The sequence below is a fragment of the Alligator mississippiensis genome, chromosome 7 (genome assembly GCF_030867095.1).
Source record: "Alligator mississippiensis isolate rAllMis1 chromosome 7, rAllMis1, whole genome shotgun sequence".
Classification (NCBI taxonomy): domain Eukaryota; kingdom Metazoa; phylum Chordata; order Crocodylia; family Alligatoridae; genus Alligator; species Alligator mississippiensis.
In genome coordinates this window covers 55,976,643-55,996,277 of record NC_081830.1, presented here as the reverse complement: position 1 = coordinate 55,996,277, position 19,635 = coordinate 55,976,643, and the positions used below count along the sequence as shown (strand labels likewise).

Genomic DNA, 19,635 nt, shown 5'->3' with positions numbered 1-19,635 from the left:
GAGCACACAGCCTGTGTGGGTCTCAGGCTCCATGGAGACCCCCATCTGCCCACTCCATCTGGTACCCCGATGGTGGGTGCAAGGCAGATGGGCCAGGGTGCCTGGGCAGTGGGGCTGGGTTTGGTGATGGCAGTGGCTGAAAGGAGCTGCAAAGTGAGTCTGGCCACTGTGTTGCCCCTGTCCCGCTGCACACCAGGGAGAAGTGGGATCAGCAACATGTGCTGTGGCTTGAGCTGCCCCTGGCCCTTGGGCCAGGCGGAGCCAAGGAACCTGCTGCAAGCCAGATAAAATTCCTTGGTGGGCTGGATCCAGCCTACGGCTGTATTTTGCCCACCCTTATTGTAGCTTAAACTTCCCTTCCTGCAACTTGAGACCATTGCTCCTTATTCTGTTATCTGCCACTTCTGAGAATAGTCTAGCTTCATCCTCTTTGGAATGACCCTAGTTTACCATGAACTAGAGTAAACTAATCCCAATATCAACATCTACATGTATGGTTAAGCGCAATAATTACTCTGCAGCTGGATAGTACCTGTGTCAGACAGGACTATCCAATGGCACTGTAAATTAGTGTTCACCAGCCCAATTGCTGCACCTGTGTAGATGGGTGATGCTATACTGCACTTGAAATTAGTCTACTTGTGTAGATGTGTGGATGCACCCACTAAGTAAACCCATTTCCCTGACCCTTTCCTCCTAAGTCATGTTTCCCAGCCCTCTATCCATTTTTGCTTTCCTTACTTTTCTTTTTTGTGACTGATTTGGAATAATCCAGCTTTTGTCAGGGAGGGTATATTTAAAAAATAATATGAACACTAAACAATAATTTGAATAATTCTTCATTCCCTTTGTCACATTTGCATCTTTCCCATGAGAGAAGCTGGTGATGCTGGGAAATGGTGACACCAATTGCACACAATGTTTTTGTGTGTTTGGTAAAAATTATAAATGTTTTGCTAAGGTTTTTAAGTTACTTGAGTTTATTGCTGGGTTTTGTAATTCTAATAATAGTCTCATCATTTAAAAGGCCACTTCCTAGCTGACTCCTGCCCTGTAACTGGCAGAGGGCCTATCACCAGTCCATGTAGGATCAGTTGTGAAATCAGAGCTGTAGAGCGTTAATACAAAATTCATACCACATTTGGTTATCATTGTAAAAAGTTCCATAAATTAAACCTAGTCTGCTTTGAATATTTGATCGTTGAGGTAGCAGCTACTTCAAGAAGTCTGTTTTGGACAGAACATGTGGCAGTGTCATTCTTCCCTCTTAGTCTGCATTCAGCCATCAGCATTTAACTGAAATATTAAATCAATGTCCTCTTTTCAGGCAGCAAAGCTCCCATAGGAAAAAGGGTGTGTTTGTTATGTTCCTCTAACTTAATTAGAAGCTACTTACGCCTAATTTACTAGATTGAATGAGAGCAACTGATCTAAATTCTTTGCACATTCTAATGTTTTTAACATTGCTTGCATTGGTACACTGGAACTCCTGGGAATATGTTCTCACTGTTTTCTTTACTAGACAATGAACCAACTGGTCATTTGTAATCAGTGTGACTGATGTATGTGCATAACTTCATTTATGCCAATAGGAATTATGCAAACAAAACACAATTTTCACTTGAGTTTCTCTATTTTACTATTATTCTGCTTTAAAACAGCTGAATGTTTGTCTTCAAAGATGTATAACCAATGGTAAAATACTTTGTTTCATACAATAATGTTTTGTATTTTATTCCTATATGATGGAGTAAAGTGAAAAAATTACACACAAAAATTGTAGTATTTAGAAAGTCAGAGTGCCATGTTAAGAAATAATCTGCTGAAGTATATTAATTTTCTTGTACACAGTCCCATCTGCAGGAACATGTAGGCTTAACAATCACTTTGTTGTCTGAAAGAAAAAAGGTAATGAATATAAATATACATTTTGTGTTATGTGCATGATTGGCTGAAATGTATGACATATGGAGATCTCAGTCTCACAAACACTTATGTAATGTGCATGAAAGTTAAATGCATTTAGTGGCATAATTTGTTCATGAAGTGTTTGAAGTTAATGGGAAAGGGCAACTGTTTTCAGGTTCATTTTTTGTATTTTAATTCTCAAAGCATGATGGTCTTATATTGATTTAAAACAAAATTTTAACAACATGTTCAGAATAATTTTGTAATATCTGGTTCAGAATGATTTTAGAATGAAAAGCATTTACCTGTGATAACATTTTAAATAATTAACATAGAAATATATATATATTTTAAACTGTGTTCCTTTCCAAATTTTAAACACTGATGTATATGGGCCTTCTGATCTGCATGCACAGATTCCTGGGTCTTTGCTGATTACCGTGGACTTGAGTGAGTCCATGTAAAGAAAGAATGCAGAGTCAGATCCTAATGGCTTTCCCACGTTTGGAAATTTATCAAAGTAACTATTCTTGAATAATTAAACTGTTGTAAATCAAAAAGCTTTTAGAGGCTAACTTGGAAATAAAGTTGACCGCCTTGGGGTTTGTATCAAAATAACTATTCCCACATAGTTATTCTGGAAAGTCTTTTGGGAAAATTCTTAATGTAGATAAGATTGTAAATAGATTACAATTTATCGGTCACTCTGCTTAGACCAGTGATTCTCAGTCAGGGTCCTGCAGCACCCTGGTGTACCCTGAGTTCCTTGCAAGGGTGCCAAGGTGTGGTACACAATGTTAGTACTGTTAGGTGTGCAAACATGGGCTGCATGCAGATGTTAAAAAAAAAAAGCGCTTTACCAGAAGAAGCAGCAAGTTACTTCAACCTTTTGCTCCTTAGTATCTGTATAGATTGGGCACTTCAGTAGGGCTTTTTGGGCTTTTATCTAATAGGAGAGTCAATCAGCTATTAGATAAAAGTGCCAAAAAAGCCCCACTAAAACAACTGTTCTGTACAGACTTTGGTGATCTGGGTCCAACTAACGCAGTGTACCATGCCTTCCCCCATGGCCCCATGTCCCATGCTCTGGGATCTGTGTGGGAGCATGCCAAGTTTAAAGTAAAGCATTGTTTTTGGGGAGGTTTGGGGGTGGGGGTTTAAACATCTGCAAGCAGCCATGATTCACAAGATGAACCCAGAGATTTCAAACAGGAGTCCATAGTGTTAAAAAATTTCTGATGTGTCATGGTCCAAGTTCTTTGCAACAGAAAAAATGCTCTATTATTTTTCCATAGTAAAAATAAACCTGTGAAAACTAAGAGCTGGCTTTTTCTGAAGGGTGCTTTGAGATTAATGAGGGGTGTCTTGAATTTAACGACGTTGAAATCCACTGGCTTATACCATATAGACAAAATTAATCTAAGCCCTTTTTTGATTATGATATACCTATATTTATCCACATCCATGACAACTTTGAATTTAAGATAACTCCCTGATAATTATATACTAGCGATCTATACTAGAAATTAGTTATAATTTTCCCTTTATAAAAACTACTAAGTGGACAGTCATCTTATATTAGTCTCCCTTACCGCTACAGCAGGGCAAGCAGTGGTAGGGGGCCAGGTGGTAAGGGAGTTAAGTAGCCTGACCCCTCTACCGCTTGTCCTTCTCCCACTGCCTGTCCTACACTGGCACCTGCACCCTCCAACACCTGCTCCCTAGCCAGTTGCCCCCCCTGTGGTGCCTGCTTCCCCCCCCGTACCTTGCCCCCTGTCACTTGCCCACCTGTGCCTGCCCCCAACCACCACTTGTCCCAACAGCAGCTGCTCCCTATGCCAGGTCAGAGTCAGAGTTGGAGCTGAAACAAATGCCTGACCTGACCCGACACCCCCCCCCCCCCCCACACACACACGCCTTATACTAGAATTCATGAGGTTTCTAACCATATATTGGAAGGGGGAGGGACTCATCGTGGATTGGATTAAATTGAGTACTAATACAGTGATGCAATGTTTAAGTTGCAAGTAGTGGGAATGCTTAAGCCCCTCTCCCCACTGATTTTATTTTTAAACAGTGTTCAGTTCTAGTCTAAGATCAGTGTAACTTTTGTTTAAAATAAAACCAGGATTTTAAATTTAATCTCTATCTTTTTCATATCAGAAACAGAATTAATTTTACTATATAGCTGAGTGGGTTTGTATTCCATTATAAATGCTCTCAGAAAAAGGCAGTTTCAAAAGGAAAGAATCCTTACCTGGCAGTTCTAACAAAAGAATAGCCCGTAAGTGTTTTCTAGATCAGTGCTTCTCAAACCATCTGATGTGGCAGGCCGGCAATTTTTTTCCCAGTGGGCCAGGGACCGGTGCCTGGTTCAGCCGGTGGCAACAACTGTGTGTAACAGTGCTACAAAAATTTGCGACCAGCTGTTTCTCTTTCCTCACCTCGCATGACGTGACGTCACCTGGAGTGTTGGAACGTACGAACTGTGGTGCTATAACATATCAATGTTATGCTTCTGAAAATATATTTCTTTCTTTCCTGGCAACTCGCTATGGACTGGTGACTGGTGGCTTGCGAACCGTCACTGGTCCGTGGACCACCGCTTTGAGAAGCACTGTTCTAGATGATTTGCAGTAAACCAGACTACTTTGGTATTTTTTTCCCTTGCATCATACATCTGAGTATCTTGAATTGAATTTACAGTGCACTGCATCTTTAGCAGGGATCCTGGTTTTCTGTGTTTAAAAATCACAAATTCTCTAATAAAAACAAATTCTCTTATTAAAGCCTCCAAAATCCATGTTTTTCCGTGATTAAAATGAACTCCACTATATATAGGTATCAGTTGAACACAATGTTTTATTGACATCGTTACAATTTTTAAGCAATTTGGAAGTCTACTAGTGCCTCAATTTATAATAAAATACATTGTAAATACCTATACATTTTGGCATTTGATTTTGGGTTTTTTATCATGGAAAATCAGAGCTCCCCCTGCCCCTTTTGCTCACCAGAATGTGGGTCCAGTTGTGGCTGTTCCCCTGATGCTGCTTTGTGGTGCCAAGCAGCCCTGATATGTTTGTGCCCTGCAAATGCACATGGCGCCCCCTGCCTGATTGTCCTCCTCCTGATTCCCCCTAGCCCCTTGAAGGCTGGAACTCCACCAGCCTACAAGGGGAAACCTGCCATTTCCTACATTTTTCTCCTGAGAAAATCTGGGTTTTTCTTCTAAAAATGTTTTACCATGTTTTACTGTGGTGAATGGAAAACCCGGATCCCTGGTAATTAGACACTGGCACTAGGGTTGCCAACCCTCCAGGATTGCCCTTGAGTCTCCTGGAATTAGAAATAAATCTCCAGGAGACTGCTAAGACTCACCCAGGAGATAAATGCTAGGGCATTCATTAAAATAAATATTAAATGTTGAATCTGATTTATATAGTAGGCCAGTGGATTTTTAAAATGTAATAATGATGTGCATTTGCCTTCCTGATGTAAAGTCATTAATGTCATTATGTCATGTGATGAAACCTCCCGGAATAGATTCAAAGAGAGTTGGCAGACCTAACTAGTCCATGGAATGTTGTATAGGAGAGAACCCTATCTGGTGCATGGTAGGAAACCACAGGCAGACATCCTGGTAAAGGCTTACTTACTAAAAATTGTTCTCTGAAATGTACAGTCTGCACATTGCTTCTCTGTGGAAGCCATAGGGCAGGAAAACAGCTACTTCTATTGGGGTCTATTGAAGCAATGTCATAAAGGAAAGCAGAGGGTCTAAGGGTATGAACTGCACTTGTTTCTCAGTTAGGTATTGATTGTCAATATTAACAACAACTTAAATATTGATGTTGATTTTTTCCCTGCTGATTATTTTAACAAAAGTATTCCAGCTGCTGGGAAATTCTGAGTAGAACTTATGACTAGAAGTAGACGTTAGTGAAGTAGATAACACCAGTTCCCTGATATCTCTTCTGATTTTTGCATGTGTAATTTTATGCACATACATTTTACACCGTATGAACAAAACCCTACGTATCTGGATTAATTTATGTGTTTTTATGATGGCAATCACACTAAACTGCTCTTTTGATGGAAAAGCAACAAGTATATAGATTTACCTTTTTCTTTTTCTTTCTAGTTGACTTGGACTTCTTGCCATTTTTGAAAATTGACCCAAAAGTTTCTGAGGAAATCTGGTATGTAACCTTAATGTTTAGGTTGGGCATCTTTTCTGTAGAGACAATGAAAAATATACTCTCCTCTTTTCTAATAAGCAGGTATTCATACTTTTCAACCCTCTACCTCAGCAATATTCCCCAGAACAGAATTCCACTGCAAATTCCATTTTTCTATAGTGGTTTTGATTGGCCTGTCACCAGAATAGAGATCCTCTCGCCAGCTACTTTGCTTTCAAACAAACCATCACAATTTGTCTTGCATTTAAAGATCCTGAAATTTACAATTCTATACCAATGGATATTTGATTATTCAACAGCAGCAATCCTTCAGAGAAACAACGTTTGAACTAGATGTTCAACTTCATTAAAATTCTGTGGGCGTGGATGGGAGAGAGCCATCAATAGGAAGGAGTATCAGCTCTATGGGAAGGGAGGGAGTTTGAATATGTGGGCGGAAAGGATAAAAACAAGGTACAGCAAGAAGAAGCAGATAAGAGTTATATGGCACTGCGAAGGGCTGAAAGGGAGCTAGACGTTTTAAAATATTTTCACTTAATATATTAATACTTAGACCCTTTATTTCGACCCAGATCTATACACTATGCGTCAGCATTTGAGGGCTCTAGATCTTTTGTGCAGACTTGTACTTTACATTCACCACACTACAAGCATAGCAAACCTGAAAACAGGTCTCTGTTTCCTTGATGTTTGTTTCACTGAGAATTCTCTGAGATAATCAAAGTTGTGCTATAGTTGAAATGGCACTGAATTTGTACAGATTCAGTACAACTTGAACTTAAATATAACATTCATCATTGCCTAAGGCAAAATAAACTATTAGGACCCTGACAGACTGGGAGAAAAATAACCAAAAAAACCCACGTGCTCTACTGGACGCAGCAGCACATTACTGTATGTCGACTGGGCTCTTCAGTGTCTGTAGAGATTGGGTGCTTCAGTGGGGCTTTTTGGGTGCTTCAGTGGGGCTTTTTGGGGCTTTAGCTAAAGCAGATTCAGTCACCTGTTAGATAAAAACACCAAAAAAGCCTCACTATAGTGCCCATTCTCTACAGATATTGGGAAAGCCAGGTGGAACTAATGTACTGCCTCTTCTGGGCATGCACTAGGCTCTGCGTGAAAGTAAAGCACCATTTTTTCCTCATGTCTGCAGTCAGCCTTAAATAAAAGGTGAAGTTGTTTTTAAAGTTCAAGGGCAGAAGCTGGAAACATTTTACCATTTAGTCTCTCCTTAAGAGCATCCAGTATGTCAGCTGAACAAAGTTCTCCAATAGCATTGCCATCCAGGTCAAGTTCTATTAAGTGTTCAGAGTACTTGATTAGGCTGAATTAAAAACAACAAAGATTGAAAACTGTTTTAAGTAAAAAAGAAACAATGTTATACATATGATCTAAGTATTCTAGTGCAATATATAACTAATGCCAAAGACTTTTTATTTTATTTACATAAGATTATATACCACTATTATTTCAAGGGGGAAGATTAATGCAATGTAATGGTTGTTCCTGTTTGTGTAGTTGTAAATACAAGACTGTCCATGTTTCCACAATAAATCTGCATTCCTGAGGAGGTATACCTTGATTTAAAAGTCTGATTTATAACAAAACTTCATATATATTTAGGTCAGAAAGGACTAATTAGATAATTTAGTCTGACCTCCTACTTAACATGTATAGTAAGATTTCTCCCAGTTACATTTATCAAGTCAGGCGTATTTTGAAACATAATTGGAGGAAAACAAATCCACAATTTTTTTTTAAAGTACATTATAGTATAAACAAGAGAGAGATTGTGAGGGTAAAATCTGATATTCTGCTGGACATTGTGATGGGTGGGGTAGAGGGAAAGAAAGGTGCTTTCTCCCATCCTCTTTGACTACCTCACACAGTACAGAACCCTTTGCACTGTAAAAAGCCTGAAGAGAAACAGATTTTGTTCAAAGGGTAGCATATGGCAAGGGGCTGGACAGGGAGTGAAATTCCACCCATCCTCTCTTCTGCTTTGGAGTAGTAGTAGTATCACTACCCACAGCTGGCGGTTAGGGGGGTGTGTGTATATGTGGGACATTAGATTTGCAGGTTGTTTGGTAGATCCACTAGTTACTTTTACAAATCCACTGCACGCTTCATTTGTGGCACAGCAGGTAGCAACCCTACCAAGCAGTTTTCTGCTACATCCATGTTCCTAGTTAAATGTTAGAAGACTATTAGTACTGCAGGCAAAAACAAACAGTGTCAGATAAGAACAACCTAGGAAATAGAGCACAAAGAGATTATAGAAGGAGCTGGAGAAAATATGTCAGACTTTTTGTAACACTTTTTGCAAAAAAATAAGCAAGATCCAACTCATGCCCTCTTTACTCATGCAAATAGTCTTGTTTGCATGACTGAAGTAAGCAGGATTTGACCTTATAGTTGTAAAAAGCTTTAAAGGATAACAAGCGATTAAAATGAAAATTAAAAGTGGATTCCAGGTCTGATTAAAGTATGAGAAATTCTACCAATATTTTGCCCAGAATTGTTAATACCTTTACAGTCATACAAATACTAAATTTGTAAGATTGTTGGGAAATCTTCATTAAAGATTTTCTAATCCAATAGTGGAATTTTATTAATATTTATATTCTAGTGGCAGCTACAGAGCAATATGGTAACCTGAACCAGCAATATAATAACTAACTTGATTCCACAACCTGCTTGACCCTGAGTGAAGTTAACAGGGAGAACAGAAAATGGCATATGAGAAACTGTGTGGGTCAGAAAACCTTCAGTAAGTACATAAATAGGTAGGGAACAAAACAAAGGATACAGAAACACCATCCAAAGTGGAGACAAAGACTTAAAGGGCCATGGAGAGCTATGACTGATGTAAGAAGTCATCTCCATTAAAGAACTTTTGACCCAATCAGAAAAGAACATAAACAGACTATGCTAGGGATCAAAGGCACTGTCAGTTTGTCTTGGAATTAAGGTGATCTACCTGGCTCTCAAATGGTCAAATCTTTAAGAGAGAGAGTGCGCGAGAGAGAGCCAAGATTCCAGGGCTAGTATACAATCCATACAATGAGCTTTGTAGAATAAACTTCTCCACAGTTTGCCTTTATCTTATGTTTCTGTTTTGATGACAAGTAATTCTTTTGGGAGAAGATCACCTGATGCACTGGGAATTTGGACAGAGATTGTATATGCCTCTTTCTAAAAGCATCCATCTAGTGAGGTATTAGGTACTTACACAGTATCATAAATCATCCCTTCCCATTTATTAGATGTTCTGCAATTCACATTTAATGGGGGAAGCCTGTGACTACTATTATGTTGTGGGGTTTTTTGCTTCAAAACAATCTCTTTCACAATCTAGTCAAAGAAATACATCCACAGTTTTTTGTTAATAGCTTACTAAATTAAAAACTGCGTGAACTCCAAGACCATATTTTGTCCTCCTTTTCCTCTTCCATCTATGCCATTGTCAGCCAAATGTAATTTAACTAACCATGAACCAATTTCTGGATTCTTTTTTCTTTTTTTAGTTCCTTCAAGTGAAAAAAAAAGTATATGTCAAGATTATATACCATATTAAAGTACAGTTAACAAGAGTAAGCACAAGAGTAACAAGAGTAAAGTATATACTGAAGAGGTGAAAGGATACACAGACTATATACTTGAAAAAACAGGTAACAATGCACACAAGATAATACAACTGTCCCCTTCCTTACATTAATTTATTCCCGCCCAATGCCCCAGTCAGGGAACAAATATGGAGTTGATATATTTACATTTAGTGGGATTCCAGGGATGCTTATATTGTGCATTTACTTGTGCTTATTTATGTATTAGGTATGCTGCCCCAGGCTCAAGGCCTCAGTTTAGGCATAAAATAAGTTGTATTTACTTCATTTACTGTAATGTTTTAAATAAATATACCACAACTATTTGAAGGCAATAATAAGGCAACACAGGGTTTGGCTTTCTGATGATAATGTATAAGGAGGAAAAACTCCACTTGACTTTCAAATTCCAGGATGAGCTGGCATCAGTTAGAGTTATGGAGGGGAAAAACTTTTTTTTTTTAATGAGTATGTCTAGAGTCAGACAGGCAATAAAAATGGAACACCATGATGCCACAGATAATAGTGGGAATCATGAAATGCTACCAGCACTTTCTCTTCTGACCTGCATAGTAAAGCCTTAACAGTGATAAAAGAAATTGCTGTCAGCACATAAAATAAATTAGGATTGTTGAGGAAAGATGAATTTGGTAATCTTTAAAATCAAACTACAATGGAAACCACCTGGACTTTAAGCATGAGAAATTTTTGCATAAAACATTACAAATCATCTTAACATGGCTCTTTTTCAAAAGATGGAGCAATTAAACCATCAAAGGAAACAATACGGCTGTGAAAACAGAGTGCATCCTCTTACAAAATGCAGTAAATTATTTTAGCACTCACTGCAATACAAGGCAAGATTGCACTGAATTCAAGAAAAGTTTTTATTGTGAGTCATGTTCTCTTTTTAAGATGCTCTGCTAGGTTTCAGATCAAGTAATTAGAAACAAAAATTCCAGTAAAATAGCTTCGTATTTTCTGACAACCTAATAGGTTACTAAGGAATTCCCCTGATCTCCTCAGCATTTATGTATGCAGAACTCCCACTGAAGTCAGTGGGGGTTTTACATGTACGGTGTGTGCAGTGACTGCAAAACTAGGCCTGAAAGAAAGAAAACTAAACAACAGGGTATTTCTGTTGAGTCATGTAGTTAGCTAGGAAATATTTCTCAAAAAGGGGGAATTTTCTAGTATATATATATATATATTTGCCGAATATATATATATATGGAATTAGAAATTACTAACTACATTTTTAAACAAAGTACTCGGCAAATCCTGGACCTGGATTTTCACTGCAAGTGTTGATGTGACATCACTTACAATATTAAAGCAGGGCAAAAACATGAGATGAATGGAGTGATATTTTCACAAGGAAGTTGGAGCACGGGGCAAGTGTTATGCAACATTAAGTCCAGTCAGCCACAGTCCTAAAAGGTGCAACATGAAATGTCTGAGTACTAATTCTCTGTGCAGGATTGCATGGTAGCAGTTCATTAGGAGCCACAGCATACAATCTATCTCGTGTTCTGGGCAGATGGGGCTCCTTTGTTGTGTAAGCTAGCACACTGTCTGTGTATCTCTCAATGGCCTCTACATGCTGCAGAAACAACCTACTCATGATGTGTAGAGCAGAGGAAGAGTGGCTCCCTGCATCCCTTTTTCCCTCCTTTGGACCAGTGGGTATCACATTAATTAGGGATTTAAGAGTTTTATCTTACATTTAATTTACCAGGCTTCCTGTAGTTTAAAGAGGGCTGTCTAACTGTTGGCCTGCAGGCCACAGCAGGCAAGAACCTGTGCCTGGGAATTCACATACCACCTGCGTATCCTACATGGCAGAGGACCACATACCATCCTTGTCACCTGTGCAGCGGGGAGTGGGCTGCTGTAATCAGCCAGTTCTGCTTGTGCAGTGGGGAAGGGCAGAGCTGTTCCTAGAGGAGTGTGGGGTGCGGGGCCTGGGGCAAATCAGCTTGCACGGGGCTCCTTCAACACTGTGCAGGGCCATGGGACTCCCACAAAGGCAAGGCACTGTAGTCCTGTAGAAATGAAATTTGGCGGATGAGCTGCTCTTCAGTGGACGCAAAGCTGGCAGTGTAGGGTGAGAGGGGGTGAGGAGGGGGTACCAAGTGGCCAGACGCTTCTTCTGCGGCACAGGGCTGAGCCGCCACCTCCAGGTGGGCCCTGTGAGAGGGGCTGCAGCCACTCTGCCCGGCTCCATGGGGCCCCCCCAAAGCACAGGGCCTGGGGAGGTCACCCCAATTCACCCAACCCAAGGGACAGCTCTGGGGAGGGGGCTGCTCCTACAGCATGCAGCCTGTATAATATGTGGCCCTCTGTCACAGAGTTGGACACCCCTGGTTTAAAGAAAAAAAAAGATCACAAATAATCTAACTTGATATTTGATTCTTTCTGCCAATAACCATGACATCAGTCACAGCCTCCTAGATTCTGGAGTAGCAGGAATCCATTTTTATGCACAGCTAATACTTAATTGTTGAGCTGTATGCATGTGCCAACATTCTACAGCAGAGCAGTACATGAAAAAGTATAGTTGTGGTACCTGCTATTTGGTTTGGGATATCAAGTGTGTGGAGCATTATTTTATTTCTGTGACATCTTTGCAATATTATTGGATGGTGATGTTTGATCTGAGAGCAAAGGGTGTGTAATATTTTGCAAGCAAGCTTGTCTTCCCAAGGCACTAATGTGAACTAGAATGTGATAGTATACAAGAAATAGGAGTTACATAAAGGATTTCTTAAAAATAAAAATCAAGGTTTTTGTCAAGAGTAACTAATAACTATCTTCAACAAATAGAATCTGTGGCTTTAAGTACAGTTCTACTCTGAGAAAATGGCACAATTAAGTTCTATGTCAGCTATTTCTCAATTATTTCATATTCAGTTTACTCATACAAATTTAGTTTTCTTACTGCTATTTCTGCAAATATATCATAGGCATGGAAAGCCGTGTCAGGACAAATCTCTTGGATCTGGGTTCCTGATGATCATATACAAGAACAAAAACCCAGCTTAATTTTCAAATCCAAGGATGAATTGGCATTACTGAGAATTGAGGGGGAGGTGAGAAGGGGGAAGTCTTTACTTGTAAATTGAACATGACAGTGTTGGGCTCATAGACAGACTATTAAAAATGGAACCCCACTTTTTAGAATAGCTGAACCACTAATGTGGTTTTACAATAATAAGGGTTAAAAATTCCTTAGTAAAAAAGGAACTTTAATTTTCAGAAAATGGGATTTTCCTTTATCTGAACCTCTCAACCAAGAAGTGCCAGAAGACCCCAGATACATGTGTATGTCAATTCACTTGTGGTTTTAACAATCAGCTATACAGTTTGGCCCATGTCTTCTGCAAGTTCACAGCCACGCCAAGGGGAGGACTGCTGTTAGGAGTCACTGCCTTCCCCACTGCTTGGGTGTCTTAAATAAGGACCAGATAGAATTCCTACTTTGGAAATCAGGAGATTACAAACTCTAAAAGACACTTTTGCTTCCTAGTGCTCCATTAGTGCACCTTAAAACACCACGTTGCTGTGAACTGTGTCCTCACACACTTGTGAAGAAGACCTTTTTAAAATTTGAGAGCTATTCTCTAGCTTAACCTAAATTGTACAGAGAGCAGGGGAGGGGAGGCTGTTATCATGCAGAAGGTCAGAAAGGTCCTTTGACCTTCACACTTAGGAGGGGAAGAACAAACCACAGGTTGCACATTCCTTAAGCAATTACTAGAAGATACTCAGAAAATGCAACATTGAATGTGGTATAAGAACCCATCTATAATTGAACCAGACAAAACAGCTATACCTTTTCTTTTTTTTTTCTTCCCAATAATACTTTCTGTTGTATTAGACCTTCTTGTTTCGGAGGTAATGTTCATGCCAGAAGCTGCTGAATGCACATTTAAACCTTTGCCTACTGTTTGAAAACAAGAACATCCATTCAAACAGTTGTCAAGTGGTGGAATTGTATAGAAGTTTTTTGACAGTGCAGTATGAACTATTTCATATAAGCTCTCCCATATTTGCTTTGCCCCAAAGACTAAGGAACATTAGCCACAGAAGGATCTTGATAGTTATTTAATTTTTTTTCAATCAGAGTAGTTTATGGGCAGAAAAAAAAATCCAGAAATACCACCCAATTTCCCTTCATTTTACCTCATTCCAACACAAAGCTCTCAAGTTGTTTTCGCTTATTTGTGATGACTTAATTGTTAAGTATAGACTACTAAACTGTTATTATAGTATGCGAAAATCAGAGCATTTTGGGGGTCAAGATGCATCTATTAATATATAGGTTCTTGAGCAATGCTCCTCGATAGAGCAGACTCCCAGATTCATCCATTTAATAGAGTTTGCATCCTCTTGTGCCTCTTGTGGTACCCATACCAGTAGTTCCCTGTGGAAATGCTAGCTTTAAACTGTAGACACTGGAGCCCTGAGAGTAGCAAATGCCTGAGACACACTGAGTTTGGGCATCTTAGCCAGACTGTGCTGCTACAGATGGTTAAACAATGGAACAAATCTTTCATGAACAACGTTTCTTTAAAATGTCAAATGCTGAAATCTGGAAAAACATGGACCACTTTTAGCTGGTTACAAGACAGCAATATTTTTAATTAAAAATTTCTAAAATGTTTGTGGAAAATGTTCCATAGCAATTTAGAAAATGACCTGAGCAGCTCCAGCTCCCTAGCACTTCCATCTCCCTAGCACTTCCAGCTCCCTAGCACTATGCCAAGTTCATGCCAGCCTCATTCAAAGAGGAGAAACACAGACAGCACAGGTGGCTGTATATCTGTGGCAGGAAAAAATCACCCGTCTCTGGAAACTCATGGAGCAAATCAGCCACAAAGGCCCTAGTCTGACTTACTTTCTAAACCTAAATAGACCCCGCAACAAGATTTAAACAGGTAACTGTTTAATGTCGATTTCCTTGCATCGAATCATGAGGCGAGCTATGTACTTCTTACATATACATCTATTTTTAGTGGTCGTGTTTACTAGGGATAAACACTCAGGCTGTTGACAGATGTGGAGGGAAAAAAACAAAACAAAACAATGTGCTTTACTGGAAGCAGCAGCATGTTAGTTTGACCTGGTTCCCCTGTGTCTGTATAGATAGGGCGCTTCAGCAGGGCTTTTGGCAGCTTTTGCATAAAGCTTATTCAATCAGCTGTTAGATAAAAGCACCAAAAAAGCCCTGCAGAAGAACCCGATCTATACAGACATTGTGTAAGCTGGGTCTAACTCATGTGATTGATGATCTTCTGGGCATGTGCTGCACTTGGCGCAGGGGAATGCACCTAGTTTAATGTAAAGCAACATTTAGGGTGGGAGGGGTTACATTTGTAAGCCGCCTCAGTTACTTAACTGCTCAATGTGAAATCCTGAGACTCCTCTCAGTCAAGGAGATAAATATGTAAATGTTAATGTTATAATGTAATGTTATACCAGCACACAAGTAAACAATAAAGTGTATGTTCGATAAAACATACTGGTCTTATAGACCAAAATTAATGTTATTTATTTTTTGTATTTAGATTTGAATTTCAGATAAAGTTTTAACATTAGCACTTACATATTTATTCTATCAGATTAAACATGTTTTATGATATCTTTCCAGGCATCTGGAAAAAAGAGAAAACACCGTAATTTCTAAAGCTAGACAATATAAAGCACATTATAGAGACAGTGTCAGGTAACTATATAGAAGAAAATAATATTACATTTCAGTACCATTTTGTGTAGAGTAAATGCTTGCTCTGGACATAACTAGGTTGCAGAAATATATAAGCAGAAAAATATGAGATCATCATAATCAAATAGTCCCACCTTCATGCATCTGATGACCAGTAGCATTGCTGAATTTCATGGTATTTGTTTCCTTATCTCTTGCAAGATTGTTTGCATACACAGCTATTGGCTTGATGAGTGCAAGGGCACCCAAGCATTGCAAGTTGTTACCATTCAGATACAGATTGCTGTGACAAAAACACAATTTATTTGATTTATGTTTCAAATTGAAACTTGTACCGCAACTTTCTTTCCTGCAGTGAGGTTATATTAAAACTCAAATTGCAGTGTTACAAAAAAAAATCTGCTACATCTTATCTTTATCTTATCTTTACCAAGCAGACGTAAAGCTTGATAAGCTTGAATTGGATTTCACTTGTTGACTTCACATGTTCTAAGGTTGATGGGGTAAAATAAAAAGTGATGTGTCAAAACTAAGCATGACTGGGCAGAAATGTTGACAAAAGGAGGCAGATGTGGCTCTGAAGACTAACTCAGACTGAAACAAGTGAGTCCCAGTCCTGAAGACGTGCAAATATAAACTTAACCTTAGCTGTCCTAGTATCCCCCTGACACCAGTGGAATGACTCATGCTTAAAGCTAAAGGTTTAAAGCAGGTGCATAAAATGCTCTGCAGGACCAGGAGTTTAATTGAACTTTTAGGTTGCTACTTTCATTGGGCTTGTTGTAGAAATGTTCAAAATCCTATATTGTGCCTAAAGGAGAAGGAAAGTAAAATGGCATGAAAACAACTTGCATGGAATGGAGCTTGTTGCAAAATAAAATTAACTTTCTTTCATTTAGATTAAATGAAAAGGTGTGGTGGCTATAAGGCTTTATCAGTTCTCCTAAATAACTTCAGTACAGCATGCAGGGAAATTAGCTCTAACCAAAGCTAACTAATCAACAAGCATAGGTCATACAAAGGTTACAGAAGGCTTATCATGGATAATGAAAGCTTGATCAGCAAAAATGTCTAAGGCAGGAATAAGGCACTTAAGGATTTCTGAAGTCACTAACAAAATGGAATGAAATGCCCTGCCACACATCATTAATGAGTGGATTCTGGATATGCTGCTCTTGAATTATCCAGAATTTTTTTTTCTAATAATTTCTTCAATTAGACTTTTCCGAAAGAAAAAAAAAATTCTGATCATTTCAGTACCACCCCGTTAGACATATACATTTTGATAGTGTTGATTGCAGGTTTCGTATTTTGTCCCTCATATTTATTATACCACCACACCATTTTTCCCAATTAACTCAGATTTATATGTAGCATCTTCTATCCTGTGCATGCCAGAGTCCAGTAAAGACAATTCTGAAAGTATGAAGTAAAGCATTCTTAAACCACATAGCACAGATTATGTGTAAAAAGGGAATAGGGAAAAATGATGGGACTATCTAAAAGCAATGGAAATAGTTTACATATACCAGTACTCAAAATTTTTCTATAACATGCTGTCTATGCTCTAGCTCTTTCAAAATTACAGTTTTCCTATATCATGCTGTCTATGCTCCAGCTCTTTTAAATTTACAATTTTCCTCCAGCAAGACATGTCAACATTCAAAATCATATTCTGCTTTTAAATCTCAACCAAAAAAAGGCAAAATATCAATAATTTTAAAACAAAAATTTAAGAAAAGTTTTAAATCGGCTACATTATAATGCTGAAATATTTTGTTTTTTTTAATAAAATTATCCAATACATTTCATTTTTATTTCAGTTCAGAAAAAAAAGAAGAAATAAGAAAACATTTAGCAGAAGTATTAACAATTATACTTTTTGACAAGGCTTTTCAGTCAAAATAGGACTTTCATCTGCTGATAACTCTCCCAAGAGGGAAAGCCAACACAGTAGACCCCATCAATATCTACTCCTCTTCTGCTACTGGTTTGGTAAGGTCCAAAATACAGAGTATAATTCCATTTCTGAGGGCTTGCTGTGACAGCTATTATATTCTCTTTTAACTACAGTGCTTTTGAAGGAATAGGGGGATATATAAAGCTAATTATTGATTTAATTAAATCTGTGCTTTTTGGCTAAGTACATGTGAGGGGAAAAGTGCAGGGCAAGAAGAAAGCCCCAGGAAAGCCAAACAAGTGACATTTACTCCAGGTGCAGCAGGAAGATTGGCCAGAGCAGGAAACACACTGCCATGTTTCCACAGTGTGTGCTCCCTGTGGATTAGCAGAAGGAGCACATGGAAAGGTATTTCTGGCAGAGAGTGGCAGTCAAGAGAGGACTGTGACTGGTGGACTGAGGTGATATGTGGGGAGCTGGAGAAAAGCAAGGGCAACATTGGACCCCTGCTAAACCAGATGGGGCAACCGACAACTGATGCCCAGGAAAAAGCGAACTTGCTAAATGGGTACTTTGCGTCAGTTTTTCAGCAGTCCCATGGGACGCCCCTGCCCTGGGTCAGGGAGGCCCAGGTGAGGGAGATTCCTTGCTCTCCATCGAAGCTGACCTCGTGAAGGAACACCTTGATAGGCTGGATACCTTCAAGTCAGTCTGCCCTGATGGGTTACACCCAAGGGTACTCAGGGAGCTGGCGAGCATCATAGCTCAGCCCCTGGCATGGATCTTTGAGAGCTCTTGGCACTCTGGTGAAGTGCCCGATGATTGGAAGAGAGCCAGTGTCGTGCCTATCTTCAAGAAAGGGAGGAAAGTAGATCCGGCAAACTACAGGCCCATCAGCCTGACCTCTATCTTAGGGAAGGTCTTGGAAAAGATTATCAAAGAGGCCATCCTTAACAGACTAGCCGAAGGCAATATCCTGAGGGATACCCAGCATGGGTTTGTTGCAGGTAGGTCTTGCTCATTTCCTTTTATGACCAGGTGACCTATCACCTGGACAAGGGGGAAGAGATCAATGTTGTATATCTTGACTTTAAAAAAGCCTTCGATCTGGTATCCCACGATCACCTCTTGGATAAACTGGCTAACTGCAGCCTCAACCTCACCACAGTCCTCTGGCTGGGGAATTGGCTCCGTGGTAGGATCCAGAGGGTGGTGGTCGATGGGAGCCAATCGTCTTGGTGCGCTGTGACCAGTGGGGTCCCTCAGGGCTCTGTCCTAGGGCCTATACTATTTAACATCTTCCTCAATGATGTGGACATTGGTGTCAGAAGCGGACTGGCCAAGTTTGCCAATGACACCAAACTCTGGGGTAAAGCATCCACACCTGAGGACAGGAGGGTGATCCAGGTGGATCCTGACAGGCTCATGAAATGGGCGGATGAGAACCTGATGGTGTTCAACACCGAAAAATGCAAGGTTCTCCACCTTGGGAGGAAAAACCTGCAGCATGCTTATACGCTCGGTAGTGCTACGCTGGTTAGCACTATAGATGAAAGGGACTTGGGGGTCATGGTTGACCACAAGATGAACGGGAGCCTTCAGTGTGATGCTGTGGCTAGTAAAGTGAGCAAAATGCTGGCTTGCATCCATAGATGCTTCTCAAGCAAATCCTGGAATGTCATTCTCCCCTTGTACTCGAGCTTGGTGAGGCTGCAGCTGGAGCACTGCATCCAGTTTTAGGCTCCACAATTCAAAAAGGATGTGGAGAAGCTTGAGAGGGTGCAGAGGAGAGCCACGCGCATGATCAGAGGTCAGGAAAACAGACCTTATGATGAGAGGCTGAGAGCCATGGGGCTCTTCAGCCTGGAAAAGCGCAGGCTCAGGGATGGTCTGGTGGCCACCTATAAGTTTATCAGGGGTGCTCATCAGGATCTGGGGGAACGTCCATTCACCAGAGCGCCCCAAGGGATGACAAGATCGAACAGTCACAAACTCTGCTGTGACCGATTCAGGCTGGACGTAAGAGAGAACTTCTTCACTGTCCGAGCCCCCAAGGTTTGGAATAGACTGCTGCTGGAGGCGGTTCAAGCACCCACTTTAAATGCCTTCAAAACATTTGGATGCTTATGTTGCTGGGATCCTATGATCCCTGCTGACTTCCTGCCCCTGGGGCTGGACTCGTTGATCCTCCGGGGTCCCTTCCAGCCCAAATGTCTATGAAGTCTATGAAGCCACTGAGAATCTGTCTGAGTTTTCAGGGGCACAGCACTGTTGCTTCTTTTATGTTCTTTT

General features: G+C 40.0%; 1 protein-coding gene across 4 annotated transcripts in view; it reads right to left on the bottom strand.

Annotated features, from left to right (window-relative positions):
• Positions 1-1,621: 1,621 nt before the first annotated feature.
• Positions 1,622-19,635, bottom strand: part of LOC109284208 (uncharacterized) — a 28,438-nt gene continuing 10,424 nt past the window's right edge. For 2 of the 4 annotated variants that reach the window (XM_019491772.2, XM_059730980.1), the window contains 6 exons: positions 15,578-15,726; positions 13,551-13,661; positions 9,508-9,640; positions 7,328-7,434; positions 6,033-6,145; positions 1,622-1,894 (listed from right to left, as the gene is read on the bottom strand). In XM_019491772.2, coding sequence (XP_019347317.1) covers positions 1,883-1,894; positions 6,033-6,145; positions 7,328-7,434; positions 9,508-9,640; positions 13,551-13,661; positions 15,578-15,726 — 625 coding nt within the window. In that variant the 3' untranslated portion in view covers positions 1,622-1,882. The remainder of the gene's footprint in view (positions 1,895-6,032; positions 6,146-7,327; positions 7,435-9,507; positions 9,641-13,550; positions 13,662-15,577; positions 15,727-19,635) is intronic. The other 2 variants (XM_019491773.2, XM_059730978.1) reach the window with 2 other exon arrangements.